Source organism: Vombatus ursinus, unplaced genomic scaffold (assembly GCF_900497805.2).
Source record: "Vombatus ursinus unplaced genomic scaffold, bare-nosed wombat genome assembly UNPS02014848.1, whole genome shotgun sequence".
Taxonomy (NCBI): Eukaryota; Metazoa; Chordata; class Mammalia; order Diprotodontia; family Vombatidae; genus Vombatus; species Vombatus ursinus.
In genome coordinates, this window is record NW_020954626.1 from 426,881 (window position 1) to 451,841 (window position 24,961).

Consider the following 24,961-nt stretch of genomic DNA (forward strand, 5'->3'; position numbering starts at 1 on the left):
AGATTATGTTTATAAAAGTGGTTTGCAAACCTTAAACGTTAAAGCATTATATAAATGTCAACTATCGTTATTACTATTATCATTACTTTCCTATTGGAGATGCTGTTAAATCAGTTACATGGATAAAAGGAGGACAGGTACCTCTTTGAATCTTCTACAATTTTTAGCATCATAGTTTACGTAGAGTGTGTGATCAGTGAATGTTTGGTGATTGATTGATTCCCGGGGCCATATGTAGGAACCCAGGCCATATGAATGGATTCCAAAATTCATCACAGGACACATGGACACACTCACACGCACAAGCACACTCACATATACATACATATCTTAGAGAGAGGTGTCTGGAATGGACCTGGATGTCTCTAAAAAGGGCAAAACTCCTTTAATCTGCAAATCTTCTTATGGTTTTATTGATAATCCATAGGCTACCGAATTGATCTCATGGACTCTAATCTATGGCATTGAAAAAGGAAATATTTTGATCTATAAAATGAAATCTAGTGAACTGAAAATGAAAATTCTTCAAGAGATAAAATGAAGCCATCATTGATATTTCACTTCAGCAATGTGTTGCTGTTACCATTGAGACAATTTATGTCATCATATTGTTTTAGGATTTGATTCGTTAACATTACAACAACAACCCCCAAAATGCCAGTCTTATAAATTTACTTTTACAGAGTATCACATGAATTTTCCAAGAAACTTCTCTATATTCAAAGCATAATATTTTCAAACTGGAAAATACCTTTAAGATCACCAAGTTAAAACCCACTGCCTCATTTTATGAATGAGGAAATAACTTGCCTATAGTAGCATAGCTAGTAAGTGGCAGAGTCAGAACTAGAACCCAGATCTTCTAGCTTTTAATCCAATGTGTTTTATACTTTTTGAAAATATAGCCTATTTCCAAATTGGGGCTTCAGATTTCCTGTGGTTAGATCACTAGAAGCCTATTACTGCATATATGGGTTGGGGCCAGGGAATCCATTTTGTATGTACTCTGATTCTTGAGGTTAGACTTGTTGGGATGGGGGCACATCAGCAAAGAAAGATATAAAAACCAGCTTCCTCCCATCCTTTTAATGACATAATTGTTCTCCAGGATTCTGTGAGATTATAAACAATCTTAGCGTTGAGGCTGTAAGCAAAGTTATCATGGATCCCACTTCAGACTTCCAGACATATGTCCAGTAGAGAGCTGTCCATCTGCCAGTGTGTGCTATGCAAGAACAGCACACCTCAACGTCCTGTCAGGTAACAGGCAAGTAAAAAATTGCTTTCCGAAGGGTGGTCCCTGGGATCAGTTGTAGCCCTTGGCAAGAGATTTACATCACAATTGAAAACAGGTTTGTTTCAGCTTATTCTAGAGTTACTAATGTTCAGCGATTTACCAGAGTGGGTAAACTATGGAAATCTCAGCACCACCTGAAGATATGCCCTAGTTCTAGGAGCATTCTTGTTGGAAATTCTTTTTGTTATGAAAATTGTTTTGTGAGGATAGGATGTTTAGAAGAGTATTATTATAAGCATGGTGGTGTCAAAACAGCACTGGATATGGAAAGAGAAGAGGTTTGAATCTTGGTTTTCCCACTTATTAACTCTTTGACCTTGGGCAAATCTTTTTTTTTTTTTGCTCTGAGACTGAATGTCTTACCTGTAAAATGAGAAGGTGTGGACTTGGTGATCTCTGAGGTCCCTTGCTATATCAAATCAGCTGGAATGCTCTGAACCTTGGGGTTTGTCTGTGGGTTGCTATTTTTTGCGCCGAGGAAACCAGTGTCTATGTTGAGTGTCAGGGCTGAACACTAGTCATAGCTGAGTCTTGAACATGAGGAATTTTGAATGAAAACCAGGGAGTTACTTTTGGTTGGAAATGCATACAAAGCTGTTGTTTTAAAGTTTCCTTGTGTATAGTGTTCTTAAGTGCAGTTACAAAAACTGTGTCATGAGGGTACACAATACCACCCGCCACACACATACGCCCCGTAACTCTTAGCTAAACAACATGTCACTTTCTTACAGTGTCTGGGGCACTGTGTGGCTGCCCTAATCAAAGACTTTGAAATTGACATCTTCATCCATAAGAATTTTTAAAGAGGGAAAAAAATACCCCCAAATAAACCACTGACTCTGTGGCCCGGCCTTTGATTAGGGGAGGTAAAGTCTTATAGGAATAAACTGAAACATATGTAATCTTAAAGTTGGCATTTTATACATTTAGCCTGAAACTGAGCAAAAAAAAAAAAAAGCAGGAAACAGAAAACCGACACATGCTGTTTTAGTGGTAATTGCTTGAGGAAGCCATCTCCTTTCCATTTAGACCAAGTTGTGGGTGTTGTGTGCAGTAGCATCCTTCAGGCCCTGCTTATGCCCAATTCATCCTGCCTTTATCTTGTTTGTAGAGAGTTGTTTGCATGTTGGACTGTCAGCTCCTTGAGGGCAGGGACTGTCTTTTGCCTTTTGTATCCCCAATGCCTGGCACATAGTGAGTGCTTAATAAATGCCCTTTGAATGACTGACCCTAAGCTAACGCAATGAGAGAGATTGAGAGAAATAGAGAGATTGATCTTGAAAGACTGGTAGGATTTTGATAATTGAAGAAGGGAGAGGAGAGTTACTACGTCAAATGATGGTAGGTAGTAACAATTGAGTGGAGGTAATGATGGGGTTGGGATCTGGGCCCCAGAAAGGAAAAACCCTGGACTTTCCCACATGGCCAAATCTCTGGCGTTCCCCTGAGGCTATAATCCCGTCAACTGGCATTTCATTGTGGACCTCCCTATGGCCGAGGCCATTTCTCCATTCTCCCTTGGCCATGTGGTCCAGGTCCCTGGAATTCTATTACCTCATAGACTACTTGGCCACTCCTAGATTCCTCCCACAGTCTTTCTGTATATAAGGTCCATCTTGTCTCCATTAGGTTGCTTAGATTCTTATAATCTAGCCACAGCTCAGATTCCTAAAATCTAGCCACTGGTCAGATTCTTATAATCTAGCCAGTAGCTCACTAATGTTCAGACTCCTAAAGAGTCTGCCCAATATGATGGATGTTCTAATAAACCTTGTCTTTGGCTGAAAGAAGGCTTGGGTCAAATTCTTTCGGGCAGGACCCACGTGTTGTGATTTTGGGGTCCCAGGACCCCTAAACCACATCAGTAAGAAAGTGCATCAGTATGTTGAAGGAAATAGTAATATTATTATAGGTGGTACTTATATAATGCTTTAACATTTACCATATATTTTCTATACATTATCTCATGCTCACAACAAAACTGTGAGAAATAAGTGCTATTATTGTCTTCATTTTACTGGTGAGGAAACTGAGAGAAACCAAGTGATTTTCCTGGGGCTCACGTTGCTAGTAAATATCTGAGGCAGAACCTGAACCCTGATGTCTCAGAATCCAAGTAATAATAATAATAGCTAGCATTTATATAGCAACTACTATGTACCAGGTATTGTGATAAGTGCTTTACAAGTATCTCACTTGATCCTCACAGCAATCCCCGGAGGTAGGTGCTAAGAAACTGACACAGTGGTTAAGTGACTTGATCAGGGTCACAGAGTTAGTAGTAAATGTCTGAGGTCAGATTTGAATTAAGATCTTCCTGACTCTACTATACCATGCTGCCAGTTGGCTGGAGCGGAGGGTTCATTCCAAGAAGCATAGGAGATAAAGCTGGGTGAAGTTACATTCCAGGTAAAGGAATGGTGGATGTCTCTTGTAAGATAGCTGGGAAGGTCATTACCAGTTTACCTACCTTTCAGTGTTGTAAGTAGTTTGCTGTCACTGTGGGTGGTTTTTTTCCGTCCTTTTGATTATGTCTTTGCACTTGTATCACATTATTTAGAATGATATTTGACTGCAGGCCTCATCTGATATATAAACTCTCATTTACAAATAACCTTTGCAAATGACTGCCACCTTTCCTCCTTCTCTCTTCTCTTCTCTCTCTCCTGCTTCTGTAGCCATGAACACCTTATGAGTAAGTGGGACTTTTGGAGAATCCTTTGCCTGAGTTTGTGATACCTGTGACCCCTGCTCCCAGAACACTGCCCTCAGGCCAGAGCTGTCATTAATCAGTTTTAATGTACATTTTTCATTAAATAGGCTCCCGTAGGCTAGCCTACAAACTAATCTGCCATCTCTGGTAACCATTTATAGCATTGTGGGTGGGGTGGGGTGGGATGCCTTTCGAATTCCAATAATTCGTTGCCTTACAAAAGGAACTTTTGGAATGAAACTCTTTTCTAAGCTGGGGACTGGCAGTCCTGGTTTTTGGACCGGCTTTCCTGTTACCTAGAACTCTTCTGGCTTTAGTGTTTACCTAAGGCCAAGACCCAAGTTGTTTTTTCCATCCTGACTCATCATTACTTATTTGCGTTTTTGGATTAAACTTGAAAGTCCATAGAAATATGAGCTATTAATGTTATTATACGTAAAGGAGAGTAAGCTGTTTGGTTAGTGAGACATGTTTCCTGAGGACGGGGCCCTGGCCTGAATGTTGCCAGTAGAAACCAAAAGAAGAGAAGTCTTTGATGTATTTAGTAGTGGTGGCAGATATCAATTATTGGTGAGACTCAAGAAGGTTTAAATGGGGTAGGATCCCTTTGAAAAACTGGCCCTTATGTTGAAAGTAGCAACTTCTCCATGTACCTTTGGCTTAAGTGAAGATAATAATAATGATGATGGCTGATATATTCATCTAATAGTGTTAGCATTGCAGAATGCTTTATGGAAATTCTGTCCTTTGATCCTTACAACAATATAGCCTGTAAAGGCACTATATTTGCAGTGTTCATGGGTAAGGGGTCCCAGAGCTATGTATACAATTACCATTAACCTCAGGAGATATATCACAGCTGTGTGCCTAGACAGTCTGGTATAACACAACATATGCCATCTAACCCCATCACATCCTACTCTTTGGGCTAAAAGCCTGTAAGTGGTGGAAAGAGCTACTGCCCTTGAGACCCTGACTTAGGCGTAGGGAAATAGGATCATTGAAATTGCTTATAGCCCAGCATGGTGGCTCGTGCCTTTGGTCTGTGCTGCTGGGGAAGCTGAGGATGGAAGATAGTTTGAGTTCCAGAGTTCGTAAGTGCAGTAGGCCAAACATTAGGTGTGTATACTAAGTCTGGCACCAATATGGTGAACCCCTGGGAAAAGGCTGCCTAACAATGAGCAAACCAGCCCTGGTCAACAAATGGCACAGGTTAAAGCTTCTATGCTGATCGGTACTGGGATCAGGCCCACGAGGACCTGCTAAACTTCTAGCCTAGGAGAGAGGTGGGGAGACCCAGTCTTCCCCCCAACTTCAAAAAAAAGGGTGGGGGGGAGGGGAGAAATTACTTCTAATAGATGTAGAGGTTGTTCAAGGTAACTTAGAAGAGGAGAATATGTTGATTTCACTGCTGTTAAATGCTTCTACACCCCACCCCACCCATGACCTTATATTTATTTTGTATATTCTTAACTATGTAAGTAATGTTTGCATATTTAAATATATACAAAATGAGTTTTTAAAAAATATATTTAAATGTGTACCTGTGACTAGAGGTGGTATTGATTTGGTCTAGAGGTTAGGGGTCCTGGAATCCCAAAATCAGGACACCTGGGGCCTGCCTGAAAGAATTCGACCCAAGCCTTCTTGCAGCCAAAAACAAGGTTTATTGAAGATTCGCCATATTAGCCAGACTCTTAAGGAATCTGAGCATCTATGGGCTATTGGCTAGATTCTAAGAATCAGAGCATCTTAATGGTGACAAGATGGACCTTATATACAGAAAGACTGTGGGAGGGATCTAGGAGTGGCCAAGTAGTTTGGGGTGACGGGAAGAAGGGCCTAAGGAGATCTGGATGGGAGTGGCTAGTAAGCTGGGGTGAACAGAACTCCTGGGACCTGGACCTCGGGGGCCAAGGGAGAATGGAGCCCAGCTAGGATTAGGGTGGGAAATGGCAGGGGGGGGGGGGCCATAGGGAGGTAAGACAATGGAGGGGAGATTGGGTGTGGCCGCAATGAAAGGCCAGTTGATGGGATTATAGCCTCAGGGGAACGCCAGAGATTTGGCCCTGTGGGAAAGTCCAGAGTTTTTCCTTTCTGGGGCCCAGATTCCAACCCCATCAGTATGGCATAGTAGAGAGAGATCTGGCGTCGGGAATCAATAAGACTGTCTGTGTGACTCTGGGGGGAAATCATAAACTTTCAGTGCTCTAGGCAGCTCTCTGAGACCAGAAGTTGCAGAGGAAGTGCCAGCCTTCATTGGTAGAGGAGTTTTCTCACAAAGGGAGTTCCCTAGATTAGTGAAATAACGGGTTAGTCCTTGTGTACTCTTGCCGTTCCTTGAACCAGGTACTCCACGTTCCAGTCCTAGGCATTCCCTTCCCCCATTCCGTATGCTTGGAATGCCCTCCCTTCCTGGCTTCCCTGGCTTCCTTTCAAGTCCCAGCTAAGGGGCAGCTAGGTGGCACAGTGGATAGAGCACCAGCCCTGAAGTCAGGAGGACCTGAGTTCAAATCCGGTCTCAGACTCAAACACTCGACACTTACTAGCTGTGTGACGCTGGGCAAGTCACTTAACCCCAATTGCCTTACCAAAAAACAAAAACAAAAAAACGAAACAAAAAAAATCAAGTCCCAGCTAAAATCCCACCTTCTACAGGAAGTCTTTCCTGATCTCTCTTAATTCTAGTACCTTCCCTCTTCTGAGTATTTCCAATTTATCCTGTATAAGTATATAGCTCCTCAATAGCAGGGGCTGTCTTCTACATTTCTTTGTATCTCCAGTGCTTAGCACAGTGGAAAGCACTGAATGTTTATTGACCGACATAATGTAAGGTCCATGAGGTCATAAAGTGTTTTGCTTTTACCGTATTATTCCCGGTGCCTAGCAGAATGCCTGGCATTTTTGGGGAGAGAGGTAGAGGGAAAGGTACACTTTATCAGTGTAAGGAACACTGAAAATTTCTCCTGTTAACAGTCTTAGAAAAAAGACTGGTTGCCTGGGCCCTGAAAGATTAAGAGTCTGGCCAGTGTGTCAGAGGAAGGTCTTAATTCTCGATCCTGTTGACTTCAAGGCTAACATCCTAGGATTATAGAATCAGAATTAGGAGGCCATCTAGTCCAACCCCTTCATTTTATAGAAGAAGCTTCAAAAGCCCAAAGAGATGCTTTAACCTATCCATGCTCACACAGGTGGAAAAAGACACTTTGGAATAATTTGGAGAAAGGTTTCTTTTTTGTTTTTCAAATACATTTTGGGGTTTTACTTCTACTGAATCTAAAATCAGTTTATAAGAATGTCTGCTTTAGCTGGGAAAAATCACCTTGGTAAAACAGGCTGAACACAAGGATTGGTAAAGTAAGAGGACAGAAATAGCTGCCTCTGATGATTGTATTTTTATGGGCCCTTGGGATGGGTTTCTGTGACTATTTCTAACCATATGTCTCCCTTTTTTTTTTTTTTAAACCAAGTACTCCTCTTCAAGTTGTACCAGCGTGCAAAGCATGTGTTCAGCGAGGCAGCCAGAGTGTTGCAGTTTAAGAAGATATGTGAGGATGCACCTGCCAATGCTGTCCAGCTGCTGGGAGACCTAATGAACCAGAGTCATGTGAGCTGTAGGAACTTGTACGAGTGCAGCTGTCCTGAACTGGATCAGCTGGTGGATGTCTGTCGGTAAGTCTGTTGAGGGAGGGGAGGAAAAGATGGGGCATCTTGAGAGTCAGTTTAAAATGTATGACCATCTTTCAAAGGAAAGTGATTCCCAATCTCCTGCTTAACGAATGGCTTCCTGAGACATTCTCCAGCTAAGACTGGTTCTCTCTGACAGCCGACAAATGTTTACAGAATGAAAGATTCTTTCAGTGGCAGCCATAATTCCCATCTGGTCCAGGGTCAACTCTTTTTTTGAAATCTCTATAATAAATAACTCTTTATTATCGTGTGTTTAGATCTTTCATGAAGGCAGTAGTAGCTTTCTTCAAATATTTTCTCAATTCACTTTTTGATGACTTTGGGTTGAATGTGTCTTAATCTGCACAACTCCTGGGCTACCCTCAAACTAATTGACTTTCTCACCTGTTTCTGAAGTTCTCTTGTAAAAGGAATAGAGGATCATGGCATGACTCAGGGATTGAGATTCTGTTTAAAGCTGAGACTCTTTGGCTGGAAAGAAATGGAGTAAGCAGTACTCATCAAAGGTTCAGTTGAGACGCTGAACTTTGTAAAAGGTAGAATATTTCATGAATTGCTTTATGCTTTACAGGCAGTAGGGTAGTAACATGTCCAAGTTGGACACGTAAGTAAGAAAGATAAAAATGACCTGGAGCGAACAGAAAGTGAAATCCAGGGAGCTTTCAAATGGCTGAGATGTCATTTCCATTGTGAGAACAGAATAAAATGCTGCATGTAATTAATAAGGAAAATACAGTTAACCACTTGGCACCGGTGGTTTGCCTTGTCCATTGTCACAGAATCAGCATGGAAAGATTAAACTGAATGGTTCAGATGCTCATAAACCATATGTATAACACAACCTGTTGAGAGAATTTGCCTCGTGTTAATGAGCCCTTCTGACGTCAGTATTTGTTCTCTAATTGCAGAAGAAGCTTCCGGAGTTTGTTTTATTGTAGCAACTATTTTATGAAACTATGGAGGGCATAGAAATGGGAGGAGAGAAATAATTTCAGTTCCTGAAGAAAAGATGTGGAATAGTTCGCACATTACAAATCCAGTGGGGCAAAGGTGAGGAAAGGTTTATCCCCTTTTGTTTCTGATGAAACATAGTTTGAATAGTTGGTAGTTTTAGAAGTGGTCTAAGTACCGTTGGTTTCCCTAGTACAATTGCTGAAGTTCTCTCTTTTGAGAACAGTAGTGAGGCTTGCTGTATAACTTCATGTATGTTTTCCATTTACTCATATGTGTACATGTCATTTCCCTTTAGAGAAGGTAAGCTCCTTGAGAGCAGGGACTTTCTCATTTTTGTCTGTATCTCCAGTGCCTAACACAGTACCTGGCACATAGTAGACTCAGAATAAATGCTTATTGATTGATTGAGTTCTGTCACTCAGAAACAAGAAAAACCAATATCTTTCCAACTTAGTCTTGAGATTTTCTTTCCTCCATTTCCCTTTAGACAGTATAAAAATGAAACTTCTCAGAGTTACAAATGAGTTATATCTACAGATGTACTTTTCTTCTAATTTTTTTCTGACCTTTGTAGGATGAATCCATTAGTCATCCACTAAGCATTTATTAAACACCTGTTATAACAGCCACCCTTGCCAGTATCATACACTGTTGGTAGTGATTTGGAAGTGATCTAGGCCTTTGCTAGAGAAGTGGGTTTAGAAAATGACCCTCTTTTTTTAAAGAATGGAAGTTGAAGACCATAAACTACAGCTGGAGGAAAGAGAGTGATTTTTTTTTTCTTTAGAAAAAAAGGAACAGTGTTAAGAAAAGGGGAAATAAAAAGTTTTAAAGAAATAAAGGAGAAAGTTGTTTCTTTCCTTTTTTTGTTTTTTGTTTTTTTTTGTTTGTTTGTGAAACCAATTACAGTGTCAAAATTAGTTTTTACTCACTCCTCTGGTGGACACATAAAGACTTACTGTCGGAGGTCTGATATGCTTGGCTGGGCTTGGCCCTCTGACACTTTTATTTCTGGGGGAGCTAATGGCCTCATTGCTGTCACCATAGTCATCAATCAGTGATAGCTCAGTGCTCCTGGTATGTATGGCCTGAACACACATCAGATGTTTCTCAGAGAAGAGACATGAGTGTCAGACACACATCCAAAGCAGAATAGCAGTGAGGGGTTTAGTGACAAAACACATGTCCAGTAGCGTAATTTGTATCACATGTGAAAGGGGCAAGCTACAGCAAATACTTTTTTTTTTTAATAAATTCAGGACACTTAGTATATGATGTAGTATATAATTGGGAGGAGATGGCAAGGAAGAAAGCAAGAGTAAGATGAAAAGATTGTGAAGAAAAGAAAAAATAAGAAAGATTCCATTAAACAGGAACCATTTATTGTGTCCCTACTGTGTGCAAAGTACTGTGGTAGGCATTGGGGATACAAAGACAGGTAGAGAGGGAAAAGGCAGATTAGCAACAATAAGAGCTCACATGTGGGTAGTTAAGCTTTACAATTTACAAATCACTTTCCTCCAGAATCCTGTTTGGGAGGATGGGCAAGTATTATTGACACTTTACAGTAAGGAAACTGAAGATCATGGAGGTTAAGTAATTTGTTCATGGGGTCAGCTAGGTGGATAGAGCTCCAGCCTTGGAGTCAGGAGGATCCGAGTTCAAATGTGGCCTAAGACACTTGACACTTACTAGCTGTGTGATCCTGGGCAAGTCACTTAGCCCCGATTTTCTTGCCAAAAAGCAAAAACAAAACAAAACAACAGAAACAAAAAAGCAGTAGATTTGGAAGCTCAGAAGCCCAGTCTTTCTAGCCACAAGTCCAATACTCTAAAGGAAGAAAAGGTTACTCAAGTCATTATTCTCTCAGAAGCTACTCCATACCAGCCTCCTCCCTAGTCACTGTCTGGGGCGAAGGCTCTTAACCATTTCTCTGTCTGTAGGCATTCTGGTGAAGCCTATGAACCCTTTCTGAAAATAATGTTTTTTTATATGCATAAGCTAAGATAACATAGAATTACAAAGGAAACCAATTATATTGAAATACAGTTATAAAAATTTTTTTTTAAAGTTCTTCAACTCGAGGTTAAGAATCCCTGGTCTTAGGGAAAGAATCTTAGATCTTATGTCAGAAGACCTGGTTTTCCATCCTGTCTCTTCCACTAGATCACCTTATGACCTTGGGCATTTTGCTTCATCTCTCTGTTCCTGAGTTTCATCTGTGATATAAGGGTGTTGGACCAGATGTCTCTTAGGTCTCTGACAAGTCTAAAAACCTAAACTGTCATATCTCAAGTCCCAGCCTGCCCAGTCGGCCCTGAAGGCTCTAGCCCAAACTGTGCACCACTAGCCTGCTACTGACATTTGAAATTCATAATCTGCCTTTAGCACTTATTGTACAAACATGTTCCTTTCTCTGCTATTCTTTTGAATGTTACCATCCTTCTGAGTGGGTTCATCGTTGCATCAATTGATAGTGGGAAAGAGTTCTAAATCCCTCTGGAAATGCAATGCCCCCATAGCTGGTGGCCCTGCCATCTTTGTTAACTGGCCTCAGCTCCCTTCAGTCTCCAGGCTGAAGCTTTGGTCTTAAAAAGCAGGAGTGGAAAGGATCCCAGTGGCATGGCTTAAGTTCATTCTCTTTGGTGGTGGTCTTGTTGGAATGACTGAGTTACTCCAGGACTGAGATTAGACCACCACAGAAATGAGGCCTGAAGAAACTAAATCATTTTGGAATTGCATAGGACTGACTAATTCCTTGGTAGACTCAATGGAAGCTCAATCTCCCACAAATGTAAAACCTAAGCAACCTGTTTTATGACCCTAGCAGAAAGAAAAGAAAATAAGAGAAGGGCACGTGAGAATTTGCCATATTTGTTAGGATAGTCTTTTACCACCTTGAAGAGAAAATTATTTAGCAAAGAATCCAAAGAAAAGTCCAGAGGGAGATAAAAAAATGCACAATGCAGTTTGATTTTTTATTGGAAAATTTTAATTATGTGCAACAAAGTTGACTTAATGAAGGAAAGAATATGATGCCTGAATTATAACAGCTCTCTTTTAAATAAATAAAAAGCATGTAAAATTTTATAAGAATAGTTAAATTTTAAAACAGAATTGATTGACAATACAAAATGAACTTGAAGCTAAGTCAATTATATTCTCAACACTACTTATTGGTTACTTCGGTCCCGTCTTGAAAAGAATTGTTTTGGTTTTACTTGAGAAACACATTCACATATTTAGTATCAGTTTTGACACTTGTTGAAATTGGAAAAGATTTACTTGCCACGTTGTTTCCAAGAAACAATGAAAGTTGAATGACAAATTTTTATGGAACCTATTTCAAGTACTGGGCCAACAAAGGTTACATGAGTTAAGCAGCTATGTAGCCTGAAAAAATCTTGGTACAGACAAATTTTGTGGCCACCTTTTGCCTCCATGAATCATCTTAACTCTCCATTTTTGAACTGGGAAGAGCAGTTTGTGTAGCCACAGGTACTCGATTTCATTTGGAGCTGAAAGCTGGTTCTCCTCTGCCCAAAAGAAGAGAGACTCTATATTGGTCATGCTTTGGGGGCAGTGATAACAGTTTGCCACAATTTGGTCCATCCTCTCCATGTTTTTTTTTTGTTTTTGGCGAGGCAGTTGGGGTTAAGTGACTTGCCCAAGGTCACACAGCTAGTATATGTCAAGTGTTTGGTCTGAGGACGGATTTGAACTCAGGTCCTCCTGACTTCAGGGCCAGTACTCTGTCCACTGCATCACCTAGCTGCCCTGTCTCCATGTTTTCAAATGAGGAAAACTTGCTTTAGCTTTTGGAAACATAATGGTTGACCATCTTTTTACCTTTTGTCTTCTATTCAATCAGACAAATTAAAGGATGTGCTTATTAAACCATGGTTGTAGGAGCATAGATTTAGAGGGGAACTAGTTCAGCTTTCTCATTTTACAGGTGAAGAAAGGGGGTCCAGGGCAATAAGTGATTTGCCCTACATCACACAGGTTAGCAGAGAGATCCAGGATTCTGACCCAAGCTCCCAATCTTGGTGGAGTGGAAAGAGATGTGGAGTTAGACTCCCAGGCCCTAGGTTCAAGCCCAGGCACTGCTCTTTTCTACCTGAGTGAGTGACCTTGCTTAGGTTGCTAGATCTCTTTGGGCATCAGTTTCTTTATCTGTAAAATGGTTAGGGGGTTGTATTCATTGTCGTTCAGGGTTTCTTTGAGCTCTAACTCTATGATCTGGTGTCTCCAGATCCAATATTCTCTGCATTCCACCACACAACAAATGTTTAACAAAGGGTTTCTATGGGCAAGGCACAATTACTTCTTCACTGTGTTCATGACTTTGCAAAACTGGGAGTTTTTCATGGGGTTGTTTGTACTGGCTGCCCAGCAACAACTAATCACTAGCAGTGCCTTATAACAGTAGGAGGAGGAGGGCATCATTCATTGCAGCCTCACTTCTCCCAGACTTTGATTTTTATGGACTCTTCATGGTGTTTTTTCAGGAACAGGCTTTTGTGGCCTCCTTGGCCCGCTCCCTCTACATTACTTTCCATTGAGCCATCATTGAAATCAAAGTAGCTTTTGTGGGGAGGTTTATGGTTTGGGTTTTCATAATTCTTACCTTGCTGTCCTGATTTGCAGTAGCCCAGTAGATATATTTAACATCTTACAGTTCCTGGGGGAGGGGATCTTCTAACAATCTTAAGACATGATTTGCTCAGTGGTCTTTCTTAAAATAAATCTTGTTTCCCTGTTTGGTGATCTGTCTCAACACTCTTTATATATTTCCTGAAGGACTCACTAAAGCCAGAGTGGACACTCAAGATAGGGGATTTGAATATATCTGGATGGGCATGTGTGTGCACATGTTCATGCACATGTGCCCTAGCTCCTCATCTGCTGGGGCAGCCTCTTGATTTGTGGACACAAATGCCAGCAGTTGAAGTGCACTAGTCATATTTATAGGCACGCTTATCATGCTAACTTTTGGAAATTTGATCCCTAATGGCTTGGGGTCACGAGGTCTTGTCTTCCATTCCACCCATTTTAAGTCTTTTGCAGGGCAGTCATGGATCAGTTATAAGGGGAGCTTGGGAAAGCAGTCAGGAATTTGTGTTTACCTGAAACATCGTCAACCTTCTGTTTAAAAAACTGGCACATACATCACAAGAGAACAGACCTCCTAATCAATCTCCTTTGGTTTCTAGTTTCAGCCAGGTTCAAAATAACATGAAAACACTGTTTTTGGTGAGAGTTTTAGCCTCCAGCATTCAGATATAATTCAAATCAGAAAGAGAAAATATACCATTAAAAATAAGTGTGGGAGGTTGTGAATTTGATTCTAGAGAGCTCACAAAACTAGGGCAAACCATTCAAATGGAAGACTAGAATCTAAATTCAAGTTAGATGGGAGCCAACCTTTCAGGGTATTTCAACGGCCATCACTTTCGTTTTTCCCTGCATCCTCCTCCACAGTGAGGTAGGTCTGGACATGATGCTGCATGTCATCAGTGTGATGGGAGCTTCAGTTTGGCCCTCTTAATCTCCAGGTAATCCTGAATCCTCTGCGGTTTTCGAGGTCTCTGCTTTAGACAAAGGGCAACTCCAGAGGCCCCAAAATGAGAGGAACAGATTAGGGCAGCTACTGAAGGGAGAGATGAAGGTTTTCAGCACAGAAAGAAAGCTGGTCTTCATTTGTTTGTGAACTTTTGTCTTCTCCCTTGTGTTTCTCTTTTTGAAGAATAAATTTAAGTGAATACAATGGATGATGGAAAGAAGTAAATTAAGGAGATCATTGGAGAGGGTGGGTGAGTTGGGGGTGGAGAGAATTGCCAGTGTGCAATAATCCCAGCTTTATAATGTGGGGAGGAAATGGCCTATTGATATTTTACAAGAAGTATAAAGTATCTTATTTAGAAGGAGAGGAAAAGGGGGCAAAACCATCTTGGTGGTGGAACTTTTAATCTGCTACTAATTAGGAGAAAAATTTAGGATTGCAAACATGTTAGATTTTGTTGTCAGGGCAAGTTGGCCCATTAGGAGAGAAATAAACCTCACCTACTTTATATTGGGGCCTATTGCTTCAACTAAGATCCCAGGTTTGGAACAGCACCTAACTGATAACTGGAACTAGCCCATGACTACTGGCTGTCTTTAGACAGTTGCCATCCAAGTTAGTGACATTTTATCTGTTGGTTCCCAGTCCCTCGAGAATGTGTGGCCAATTCCAGGAGGCCGCTGGAAGTAAAGGTATGAATGCATCGTGTCCGTTATTTTCTCACTAGAGAGATTTTCATATAAGGGAAACCTGAATTTTCCTTGGGAATTTTTTCTGTAAAATGATAAAGTTTAATAATAAATGCTTTTATGACAGATTTTCTCAGTAGGAATCAGGGTCATCTGTTCTACATCAAAAGTGAAAATTTTATAACAATAACAGCATTTATATAGTATGTTAGGGTTTGCAAAATGTTTAATGTGTTGTCCCATTTGGTCCTTAAAACAACACAACCCTGTGATATAGGTGCTGTTATTATTATGTCTGTGTGTGTGTGTACATATATATATGTGTGTGTATATATATATGTATATATATATATATATGTGTGTATATATATATATATATATATATGAAGGGGAGAGGGTTTAGAGAGATTAAATGACTTGCTGTTCGTTACTCAACTAATAAATAAATGTCTGAGGCAGGATTTAAACTTAGGTCTTGGGTCTTCCTGACTGCAATTTCAGTTATTAAGCACTGTGCTAGGCACTGGGGACTTTTGTATTAGACAAAATCAAAAGGCCCTAGAAGGGGAGACAACATGTACACATACAATAATCAGAAAAAATACAGGGTAATTGCAGGTCACTAGCAGGTTCGGGGGGGGGGGCAGGGCAAGCCTCCTTTGGAAGATTACATGAGTTGAGTATTGAAGGAAACTAGGGATTTTAAAAAGCAACAATGAAGATGGAGTATATTCTAGGCATGGTGGACAGCATGGAATGTTGTATGTGAGGATCAGCGTGACTGTCCTGTAAGGTGTGAAGGGGAGCTCCTTAGGAGTAGAGATTATTTCTTTCTTGTATTTGTACCTCTAGCACAGGATTTGGCATATAGTCTAGGTTTAATAAATACTTATGATTAATAATAATAATAATAATGGAAAGGTAGGTTGGGTCAGTTTGTTAAGACCTTTAAATGTCAGAGGAGTTTGTGTTTGAATTTGTATATAGAGTAACAAATCTTGAGAACAAAGGGAAAAAAACACCTTTCCCTGAGGAAATCTTTTTTTAGGCATTTGGATGGGCTTTAAGCTGTGATTTGACATCACTTAAAGCCATCTTCTAGTTGATCTAGGTATGAATGTTCATCATGTCTATTTTCTCTTCTGTCTTCACTCTTTCTCTCCCCTATCACTCCATTATAGCACTCTGATGGCAAGCCTACAGAATATTAAGACGATGAAGACTCTTTTTTAGAGCTGATGAAAGCCATGGCCTTGTGGACAGCCAGTGCTGGCCAAAGCTGGGGACTAACTTTAGTTACAAATCAACAGCTAAAACGTCTCAAGTTCTATAAACTTTCCCAAATGCTAAAAACACATATATGTGTTTCTTCTGAGAACTTGGCCAGCCATAGATGTTCTCATGCTTGAAGACAAATCACTCTTGTTTTAACTGACAGTTTCTAAATTTTTCTTCTTATTATTGTAGGCAGTTTGGGGCTCAAGGGTCACGACTGACTGGAGCAGGATGGGGAGGCTGCGCTGTATCATTGGTACCTACTGACAAGCTGCCTGACCTTCTAGCAAATGTGCAAGAAACTTATTACCAAAGCAAGAAGGAAAGGTTAACTGTGGAGAAGCGGTGTCTATTTGCCACCAAACCTGGAGGTGGGGCTTTGGTTTTCCTTGAGGCCTAAACAGTGTAAGAATCGCAGAGAAACCATTTAGGGCATTTAGGAACTGGCAGGATTTCCTATGCCACGGTAAATTAATCCCCTCTCTGTTTTCTATTATGGTGAATGTTTGCTATTATCAAGATATATTTCCAAAGAAATTGTTGAAAGCTTTCTGCACTTTATAATAAACACTTTTTACTTCTCTTAAAATTGTTTGTTACAAATAATGGCCAAGATATTGTTGGGATAGACCTTTTAATGACTGATGATTAAGTGAACCTTACCAATGTGAAAATGTCAAAGATTTAAAAGATCAGTGGTGCAAATAAAAACATGCCTATCTCATATGTTTTTGTTTTCTCCTTCCACCATGGACACCAAGATCTGTTGGAATTGAGTTAAATTTATTATTGTAATTAAACTGAAGCCATGAAATGGTTGAGCTTTTTCCCAGGGTGTGTGTGTGTACACTGCACATTATTACTCTAGATCATCTGGTTCTTTCTCATATTAAAATTCATATTCTTCAGCTTCAGAAGAGTAAAAAGCACCATGGGCAAGTAGAGAAGCGAAAGCAGGGATTGAGGCTATGGTGGCAGTGGCAACAGCTGCTGGTATCCTAGCTGATACGGTTTTTTCTGACCTTTCTGCATGACGCTGTTCAGACAGTGAATTGAAATACATGCAAATATTCAGAAGATCATCTTGGACTTTAAGGATGTCAGTGTAAGATTATGCTTTCTCCCTCCCCCACATTCCCCCCAGAAAAGTTCCAAATTGAGGTGAGGGTAGGTGGAGTTCTTTAACATGTAGCCTGGTTGAGAACAGGCGAGATTTAAAGAATCAAGAGATCCTAGGCCTCTCTCTGGATTTGTTTTTATGATATGATGTCATTTGCACTGCTGTCTGTCATTTTGCAAAGAAAGATCTGACTTTTGGTTGAGATACTCTCAAATTATCCGCCTGAATTTATACCCAGTGGAAGGTAGGAAATTGAGGTAATGTATATATGGCATGACTCTTTCTCATTTCTGTCAAGCACACCACTGTCCTTCTAGTCACATAGGTTTGCATCTTCTGAATCATCCTTGACTCCTCTGCTGTCTCTTCTCCCACACATCCAGTCAGCTGCCATTTGTTATTTATTCTACTGCCACACTATCTCTGCCATCCATCATCCCCCTTTCTCCATTCACATGTAAGGTCACCCCCTGAGTTCAGGCCCTCATCATAACTCTTGTATTGGCTTCCTAATTGGTATCCCTGCTTCTTAGTCTCTCCCCTCCCTAACCTATCCTCCACATAATGGCTGAAGTAATATTCCTCTTGTACAGATCTGACCAATTCACTCCTGATTCCCTATTACCTCTAGAATCATATATAGAATGAAAGGCTCCTTCCCAGGAGCTAAACTGCTCTGTTTGTTTTCTGGTCTTCATATGTAGCACTTTATCCATCTCCTGTCTTGATGCTTTTGAATGCGTTGTACCGCATGTTTAGCATGGCCTCTCTCGCTCCTGCCTCTTAGAATTTCTAATTTCCTTCAAAGCTTAGCTCAAGTATTCCCTCCTGATGCCACTAGCTGACTACTGCCTCTCTCCATCAAAAAAGAATGACCTTGTCTTCATTTTGTAGCCATTTTATGTGTAAATATTGACTCTTCTGTGAAAAAACAAGATCCTTGAATCCAGAGGATATTTCATTTTTGGTTTTGTATTCCCAGAATCTAGTATATAAGAGGCCTTTAAAAAGCACTTATTAATTAAATGATTACTCATCACTCTATGAGCAAATCTGTACCAGGCAGCTCCATTTTCTCCTTATCAGTACCCTCTCCTCAACTCTCTTTTGAACACATTTGGTTATATGCATCTGTGGATCTGTTTGCATCTATGGACCAATAAAGGGTATATCTATAGCTATTATAGATGAAAAGGATTGTGTTTGAGTGTATGTTGAATCTCTGTACTTATATTAGTGATTAAAGCACAGGGGACAGAAGCTAGATCCAAGGTCAACAGGAACCGGGCCTTTCTTTCCTCAACCAGAGCATTCTAGGTAGACTGATAGTGCAGACCAGTCTGAGTGGAATAGGTAGTTTGTAGTCAAATTAGAGAAAGCCCTGACAACCATCCATGTTTTAAATTTGATGAGGGCAGCCAATGGGGAGCTAGTCTTAGTTTTGTGCCCAAGGTAGTAGTGTTTGATGTAGGTGATGTCTAAAGTTTACCATTTCCTGATAATGTCTGATACAGTATTATCTATTTTTAAGATAGTTCCTGGATATTGGATGGAACTTAAGGAGGGCAGTATAGTCATCAGTCAGAATTACTGTCATTAAGCCTAGGAGAAGGGAAGGAGAAAGAAGAGTCCAGGTGAGAAAGATGCAGCTTTAAGATAGCCATCTGAAAATCCTATCAAATGCAGTCAGGATTTTCAAATGGCTATCTTAGAGCTACTGAAACTCTACATCTAGCTAGGTTGGCAACTGCAAGACAGGAACAGTTTCAAGTCAACTTTTTCCCCCCTCTAAGACCATAGAGGGAGATTGAGGCTTTTTCTGGCCCAAATTTAGCCACATCACCCCACTGTAATTTGGATATTAGAAGCAATCCAGATTTATCCCCATTTTGAGTAGATTATATGAAAAAGGAATCCCCTATCCTATATATAAAAAAGAAACATACCAGCTTCTCTAGATATTTTAGACAATCATTCATTGCTTCCTCTGGTCTTCTTCGGGCTTTGTTTTCCAGACTAATAGCAGAATAAAGAAAATGGAATAATAAACTACAATGGCATCATCCTGACTTTATGTGTGTGTTTTTAAATAGCAGTGAACCACGTCTGCATTAACCTATTACTACCTTAATTCTTAACAGGCTTGAGAGTGAATAAAGAGAGAAATAGGACAAATGCAACAAAAGGGGGTGGGGTGGGGAAGTACAAAGAATGGTAGGAGAGGAAGTAGGGAGCTAGATAGGAGTAGAAATTTGGGACAAGATAAGGGGTGAGGCGATAGCTAAAAAGATATGTAAAACTGAAGAGGATAAGAAACAGACTCATAATTTAAATTCAAAGTCTAGAAAATTTCATGTGAACTGTGAGAAATTTCTGCTTGCCAATCAATATTTTTTTTTTATTTTTAAAAATTCTGAAGTAAAAAAGGGCATTTCCATATATAAAGTAGAGCAGATAATAAGGGTGTACATGAAACTGTTAATCTATTACATCTTGCTTTTCCTTTTAAGTATGTAATTCAATGAGTTACTTTCAACTTTATCTTGCTTGCCTGTTTCCTTATAAACTTGCTTGTTTCTTTAAAAAAATACGTCAATGATTCTCTTTTCTTTGTTTCTTTCTTTTCTTCCTTCCTTTCTCATATTTTCTTTCCTTTCCATGCTATCGGTATTTCCCTTCTCTCCTCTCTGACTTCTCTTTGAAGAAGTGGATAATGTACTTTATCAGAGGTTGCTTAATGTTGTAGTTGGCTATTGAATTGATCGGCATTCTGAAGTCTTTCAAATTTTTGTTTTTTTTTTTTTAAGTTTCATTACTTCATAGTCATACCTCCTATAACTCTAATTTGGAAAAGCAATTAATCAAATAAGTAATTCTCCTCTGGAGAGGGTGGAGAGAAGTAATTAACTTTGTGTGATACTCTTCTAGTTCCTATCATAGACAGTCAAGCAGAAAAGAACAGAGTGGTAATGAAATTCATAGAAGAGCAGGGTAGGGTGATAGTGTCAGACAAAGAAATAGAAAGATTCACTTTAAGTTAATAGTTGTACAGATAATATCTCATCAAATAACTGAGTTGGATGTATTTCTACTTAAATTATATTATTTGATAAGTTTTTGAATGAAAAACAAACCTTAGTAACTTCTTACTAAATTCCACTTGTTTATTTTTAATGGCTCTTATCTCATCTCTAATATTCTTGGATTCTCTGTAAAATAAATTATGGGGGTGGGTTAATTAAGCTTTAAAATAAATAATTGGGAAAGAATACTAGCAACAGATAGGATGTTAAATTCATGTTGGAAATCTGTTTTTGTAGAGACTTTATTCCTTCAGCTATGCCTTTTGTGAAGCCTAAATTCATCTCCTGTACGAGGAGTCTTATGCCCACCATTGCTGCTGCTGTATGTACCCCTCCCTTAAGAGCCTAAATGACCAGGGCTGAATTTCCTGACCTTATTACTGCTCTTCAGGGAGGGAGTGGGAGTACAGAAAAGAACAGGTCAAATTAGTAGATTAGGTTCTACATTTCCATCTCTTTGACCCATTGGGAAGGACTATATCTAGTGCTCTACGTCTTTTTCCTGCCTAATAGATGTGGCCTTTTGGCCTCTATTGTAAGGGCTGGCTGTGGTACTCTTGGGCCATAGGGCTACTTCAAATCAAATTCTCAGGGAGATGGACAATTTGGCTTTCTGTTATCTAAGTCTTTTACATTTGAATGAGTTCATTCATTTATAGCTATTTAAATTAAAATGTTAAGTTTAAAATTTAGGCCCCAAAGCATGCATTTTAGAGAAGTCCTCCCTACCCACCTTTTTTTGGGGCCAGTATAATTTCTCCATTCTTCAGCCTAAATGGAGATCACAACAATCCCAGCACACTTCATAATTGCTGCCAGACCTCTTCTCTCTGAATTTCTCCTTTCATCCTTTATTAGGGCTATAGCCCTTCAGATAAAAGAACTAGTACCCCTCTTTCATATGCCCACATGACATTACAGTATCTTCTTAAAGGGAATTTATGCCGTTGATAGATACCTAAAGAAAGAATTAACCTATAAATCAATAAAATGAGGAGCTGACCTATTTCAAAAGCTCTTAACTTGGGGCTTGGGAACTTCTTGGCTTACCTGTATTTCAGTATAATTTAGTTTCTTTGTAATCCTATGTATTTCGCTTTGTTTTAAAAACATTATTCTGAGAAAGGGTCCATGACACAAAAAAACGTTAAGAACGTCTATCCTGCATGATTTCTAAGCTGCTTTTAGCTCCAACATCCTATGCTATTCTAATTTTTAAAAAGTAGTGGTCAAACTTACGTTATAAAAGCAGCTTTGTTCCTGGCAAATATTTTTCTGCTTTCTGCTACAACTTCACGGTATGTTGGACCTATGTTTGTTGTATAATTACAGTTAAAGATCTCTGATTCAAAACATTTTGTTTTTGTTTTTGTTTTTTTGGCAAGGCAGTTGGGGGTTAAGTGACTTGCCCAGGGTCGGCTATTAAGTGTCAAGTGTCTGGTCTGAGACTGAATTTGAACTCAGGTCCTCCTGACTCCAGGGCCAGTGCTCTATCCACTGTGCCACCTAGCTGCCCCTCAAAACATTTTGGAAAGGTAATTGATACATCATAGTTAATATTGTTTCTCTATGCCACACCTTTAGAGGGAAGTGGCAAGAAATAGATGGGGAGTTTAGTTTGTTAGTGTGTGGTAATACTATGCTACCTATTTGACCAAGGTCTTGGGTTTTCATCACTGTTCCTTAGCCATAACTCAAAAAATGTATATTGTTAGTTACAGGAGGGACAAGACAAGAGTGTATTCATCTTGTTGGAAAAACACTAAAAGTATATGTCCCTATGGATCAGAGGAATCCATCCAGTGACAAACTTGCTAAGTGCTGGGGATACAGATACAAAAACTGAAAAAATCGTATCTGAAGCATATCTGACCCCATAGAAAGGCAACAAAATGATGAAAACTGGTAACTACTATCCAAATAAAGCCTAAAAAAGCAAATGTTGCAGTCCATACTTTGGAGATCAAATGAGCACATCACCATTATGATCAATTCTCTGAATTGCTGTCGCCTTTATGGAGATGTTTAGTCAATAATGTTGAGATTTAGGGATGCTGGACCCCAAAATCATGACACACGGTTCCTGCCCGAATGAATTCAACCCAGGCTTTCTTTCAGTCAAAGACAAGGTTTCATAAAGATCAGTCATGTTGGCCAAACTCTTAAAGAATCTAAACATTTGTGATGCTTGTAAAGATGGGTGGGCATGAGGAAGTCTCAGCCCCTAAATGGTGGCCAACATGGATCTTATATACAGAAAGATTGTGGGAGGGATCTGGGAGTAGATAAGTAGTTTGGGGTGACTGGAGGAGGGTCTAGGGAGGACCTAGATGGGAGTGGCTGGGAGGTTGAATGGGATCTAGATAGGATCAAGGATGGGGTGGGGCATAGACAAAGGTAATAGACAGTGGAGGGTTAGGCTCAATTAAGGTAACAAAAAATTGGAAGATTGGGCATAGGTGATAAGGAAAAGCCAATTGATAGGACTATAGCTTTAGGCAACCACCAGAGAGTTCAAGAAAAGCTCAAGGAAGGGGTTTTTGGGGGGGCCATCTTGGGCCCATACCCCATCAGATAAGGATATCTCCTCCATGTCCTCAAAAAAGAGCAGGTCTGTGGAGGTTGGCTCCTCCATTTTGATTTTGCCGTGAAGTTAGGGATCTTCAGTGGGGCATTTGCATAAAGGAGGTGATGGGGTATGGACCCAAACTGAGACCTTTGCCCCTTGCCCCAAAAAGAATTTGGGTCCCATTTTTCTAAGGGCCCCAGAAAACCCTTAAACTCACTCTGGTCTCAATGGTTACTTGAGGCTATATTCCACTCAATGGCTTTTCCTTATTGACTCTCCCTTTGAAAACCTAGTGAAGCCCTAGTATATTTCCCACCTTTGATCTTATCCAGACCCCATTCAAACCTCTTCCTTCCAGTTCCCTTCATTATCTATTCCCATTGTCTATTCAACCTCCCAGACATTCCCATAGGAATTTTCCCTAACTCACTCCAGCTTCAGGATCTTTCTCCCAGCCCCTCCTCTGAACACACAAAATTATTTGAGGGTATAGAAGATCCACCTTGGCCCCCATTTAAATGCTGAGATTTCATCATGCCCGCTCATCTGGCATCACTAATGTTCAGATTCCTTAAGAGTCTGGCCTGTATGGCCTATCCCTAATAAAACCCTGTCTCTGGCTGAAAGAAGATTTGGGTTGAATTCTTTCAGGAGGGACCTGCTGCATGTTGTGATCTTGGGGTCCCAGCACCCCTAAACTTCTAGACCTCATCAGAGGAACTCTTCCTCCGAGGAATGGGGGCTTAGGACTGTCTGCCTGTATTTTGTCGGGGGTGAGGTGAGGGGGAGTAACAGTGACAAAAGGGCTCCAGTTGTGTGTGGGATGACCTGCTGACATGGTCACATTAACCAGTTATTTTCTGTTACCAAAATGCCATGTCCTTAAAAGAGATGTTAACCAGTCTCTTAAAAAGAAAAAAAGAGAAGCGCCCCCATTCTGCCTCAGACCATTCTCATTAGATTTTGTTTGGTTAAGCATGTATAATTATCCAGCCGTTTGGGGTCTTAAATTCTGCAGTTATACCTCTGTCATTATTTTGGCTTACTTGATGTTGAAATACTTTACAGGCTCAAATTTAAATGTTATCCTCAGATCCTCAATCATGGACTAAGAAGGTATTTTTAGTTTAATCTTCGTTTTTTATTATGCCTCCTCTTTTTCTGTGGCACTGGAAACATAGCAGTAACACTAGGTGGTAGCTATTATCTGCCCTTTAGTAGTAGCCTTCATAGTTTATAGCTAAATATACACAAGTGTGGATGTCTGCTTTGTAAGCCATCATTTGCCACCCTGTTTATGCTTTGTTTCTTTATCTCAATGAGACATCTTCATTTTTTTTTTTTTTTTTTTTTTTTGCTTTTTGTTGAGGCGATCAGGGTTAAGTGACTTGCCCAGGGTCACACAGCTAGTAAGTGTTAAGTGTCTGAGGCTGGATTTGAACTCAGGTCCTCCTGATTCCAAGGCCAGAGCTATGCCACCTAGCTACCCCAACATCTTCACTTCTTGAGTGACTTAGATGTAGTCCAACTCTGGTGATGCGAGGGAACACAGAACAAGCAGCAAGGACTAAGTGGGGAGGCATAACAGCCCTGGGGACTTGAAAGGGCAAGAATTATCAGTAAGAAGCACCAAGAGCACCACCAAAAATGAGCAGAATGATGAATAAAGTCAGATGAAAGCTCAGGAGAAATAAGCAAACATCCAAAGGCAAGACATTTTAATTGCTTGTGTTTTGGAGTTATTCTCTCATGGATTTGTAAATGTTTCGGGCATCTCTGACATCATAGTTGTTCTTTATCTCATTTTGTTTACTCATCTTTCCAGCCTTATTTCCCAGATTACAGCTTTGTGTTGGAACTAGTCTCCGAATTCTTCTGTTTTGGCCTTGTGTGATCCTGGCCTGTCTTATTTGGGATCCTGCCACTGTTTTTCAGGTATTAAGCCCTGTGTTCTTCAAGGATCATAAGTGCAGGTTGAGCCAGGCTGCTGCAGACTCTGAGAAAG

General features: G+C 40.1%; 1 protein-coding gene across 4 annotated transcripts in view; it reads left to right on the plus strand.

Annotated features, from left to right (window-relative positions):
• Window positions 1–16,910, plus strand: part of GALK2 (galactokinase 2) — a 175,951-nt gene extending 159,041 nt beyond the window's left edge. For all 4 annotated transcript variants that reach the window (XM_027840867.1, XM_027840864.1, XM_027840866.1 and 1 more), the window contains exons 9-10: window positions 7,481–7,682; window positions 16,377–16,910. In XM_027840867.1, the coding sequence (XP_027696668.1) occupies window positions 7,481–7,682; window positions 16,377–16,584 (410 nt within the window). In that variant the 3' untranslated portion in view covers window positions 16,585–16,910. The remainder of the gene's footprint in view (window positions 1–7,480; window positions 7,683–16,376) is intronic.
• Window positions 16,911–24,961: the final 8,051 nt, after the last annotated feature.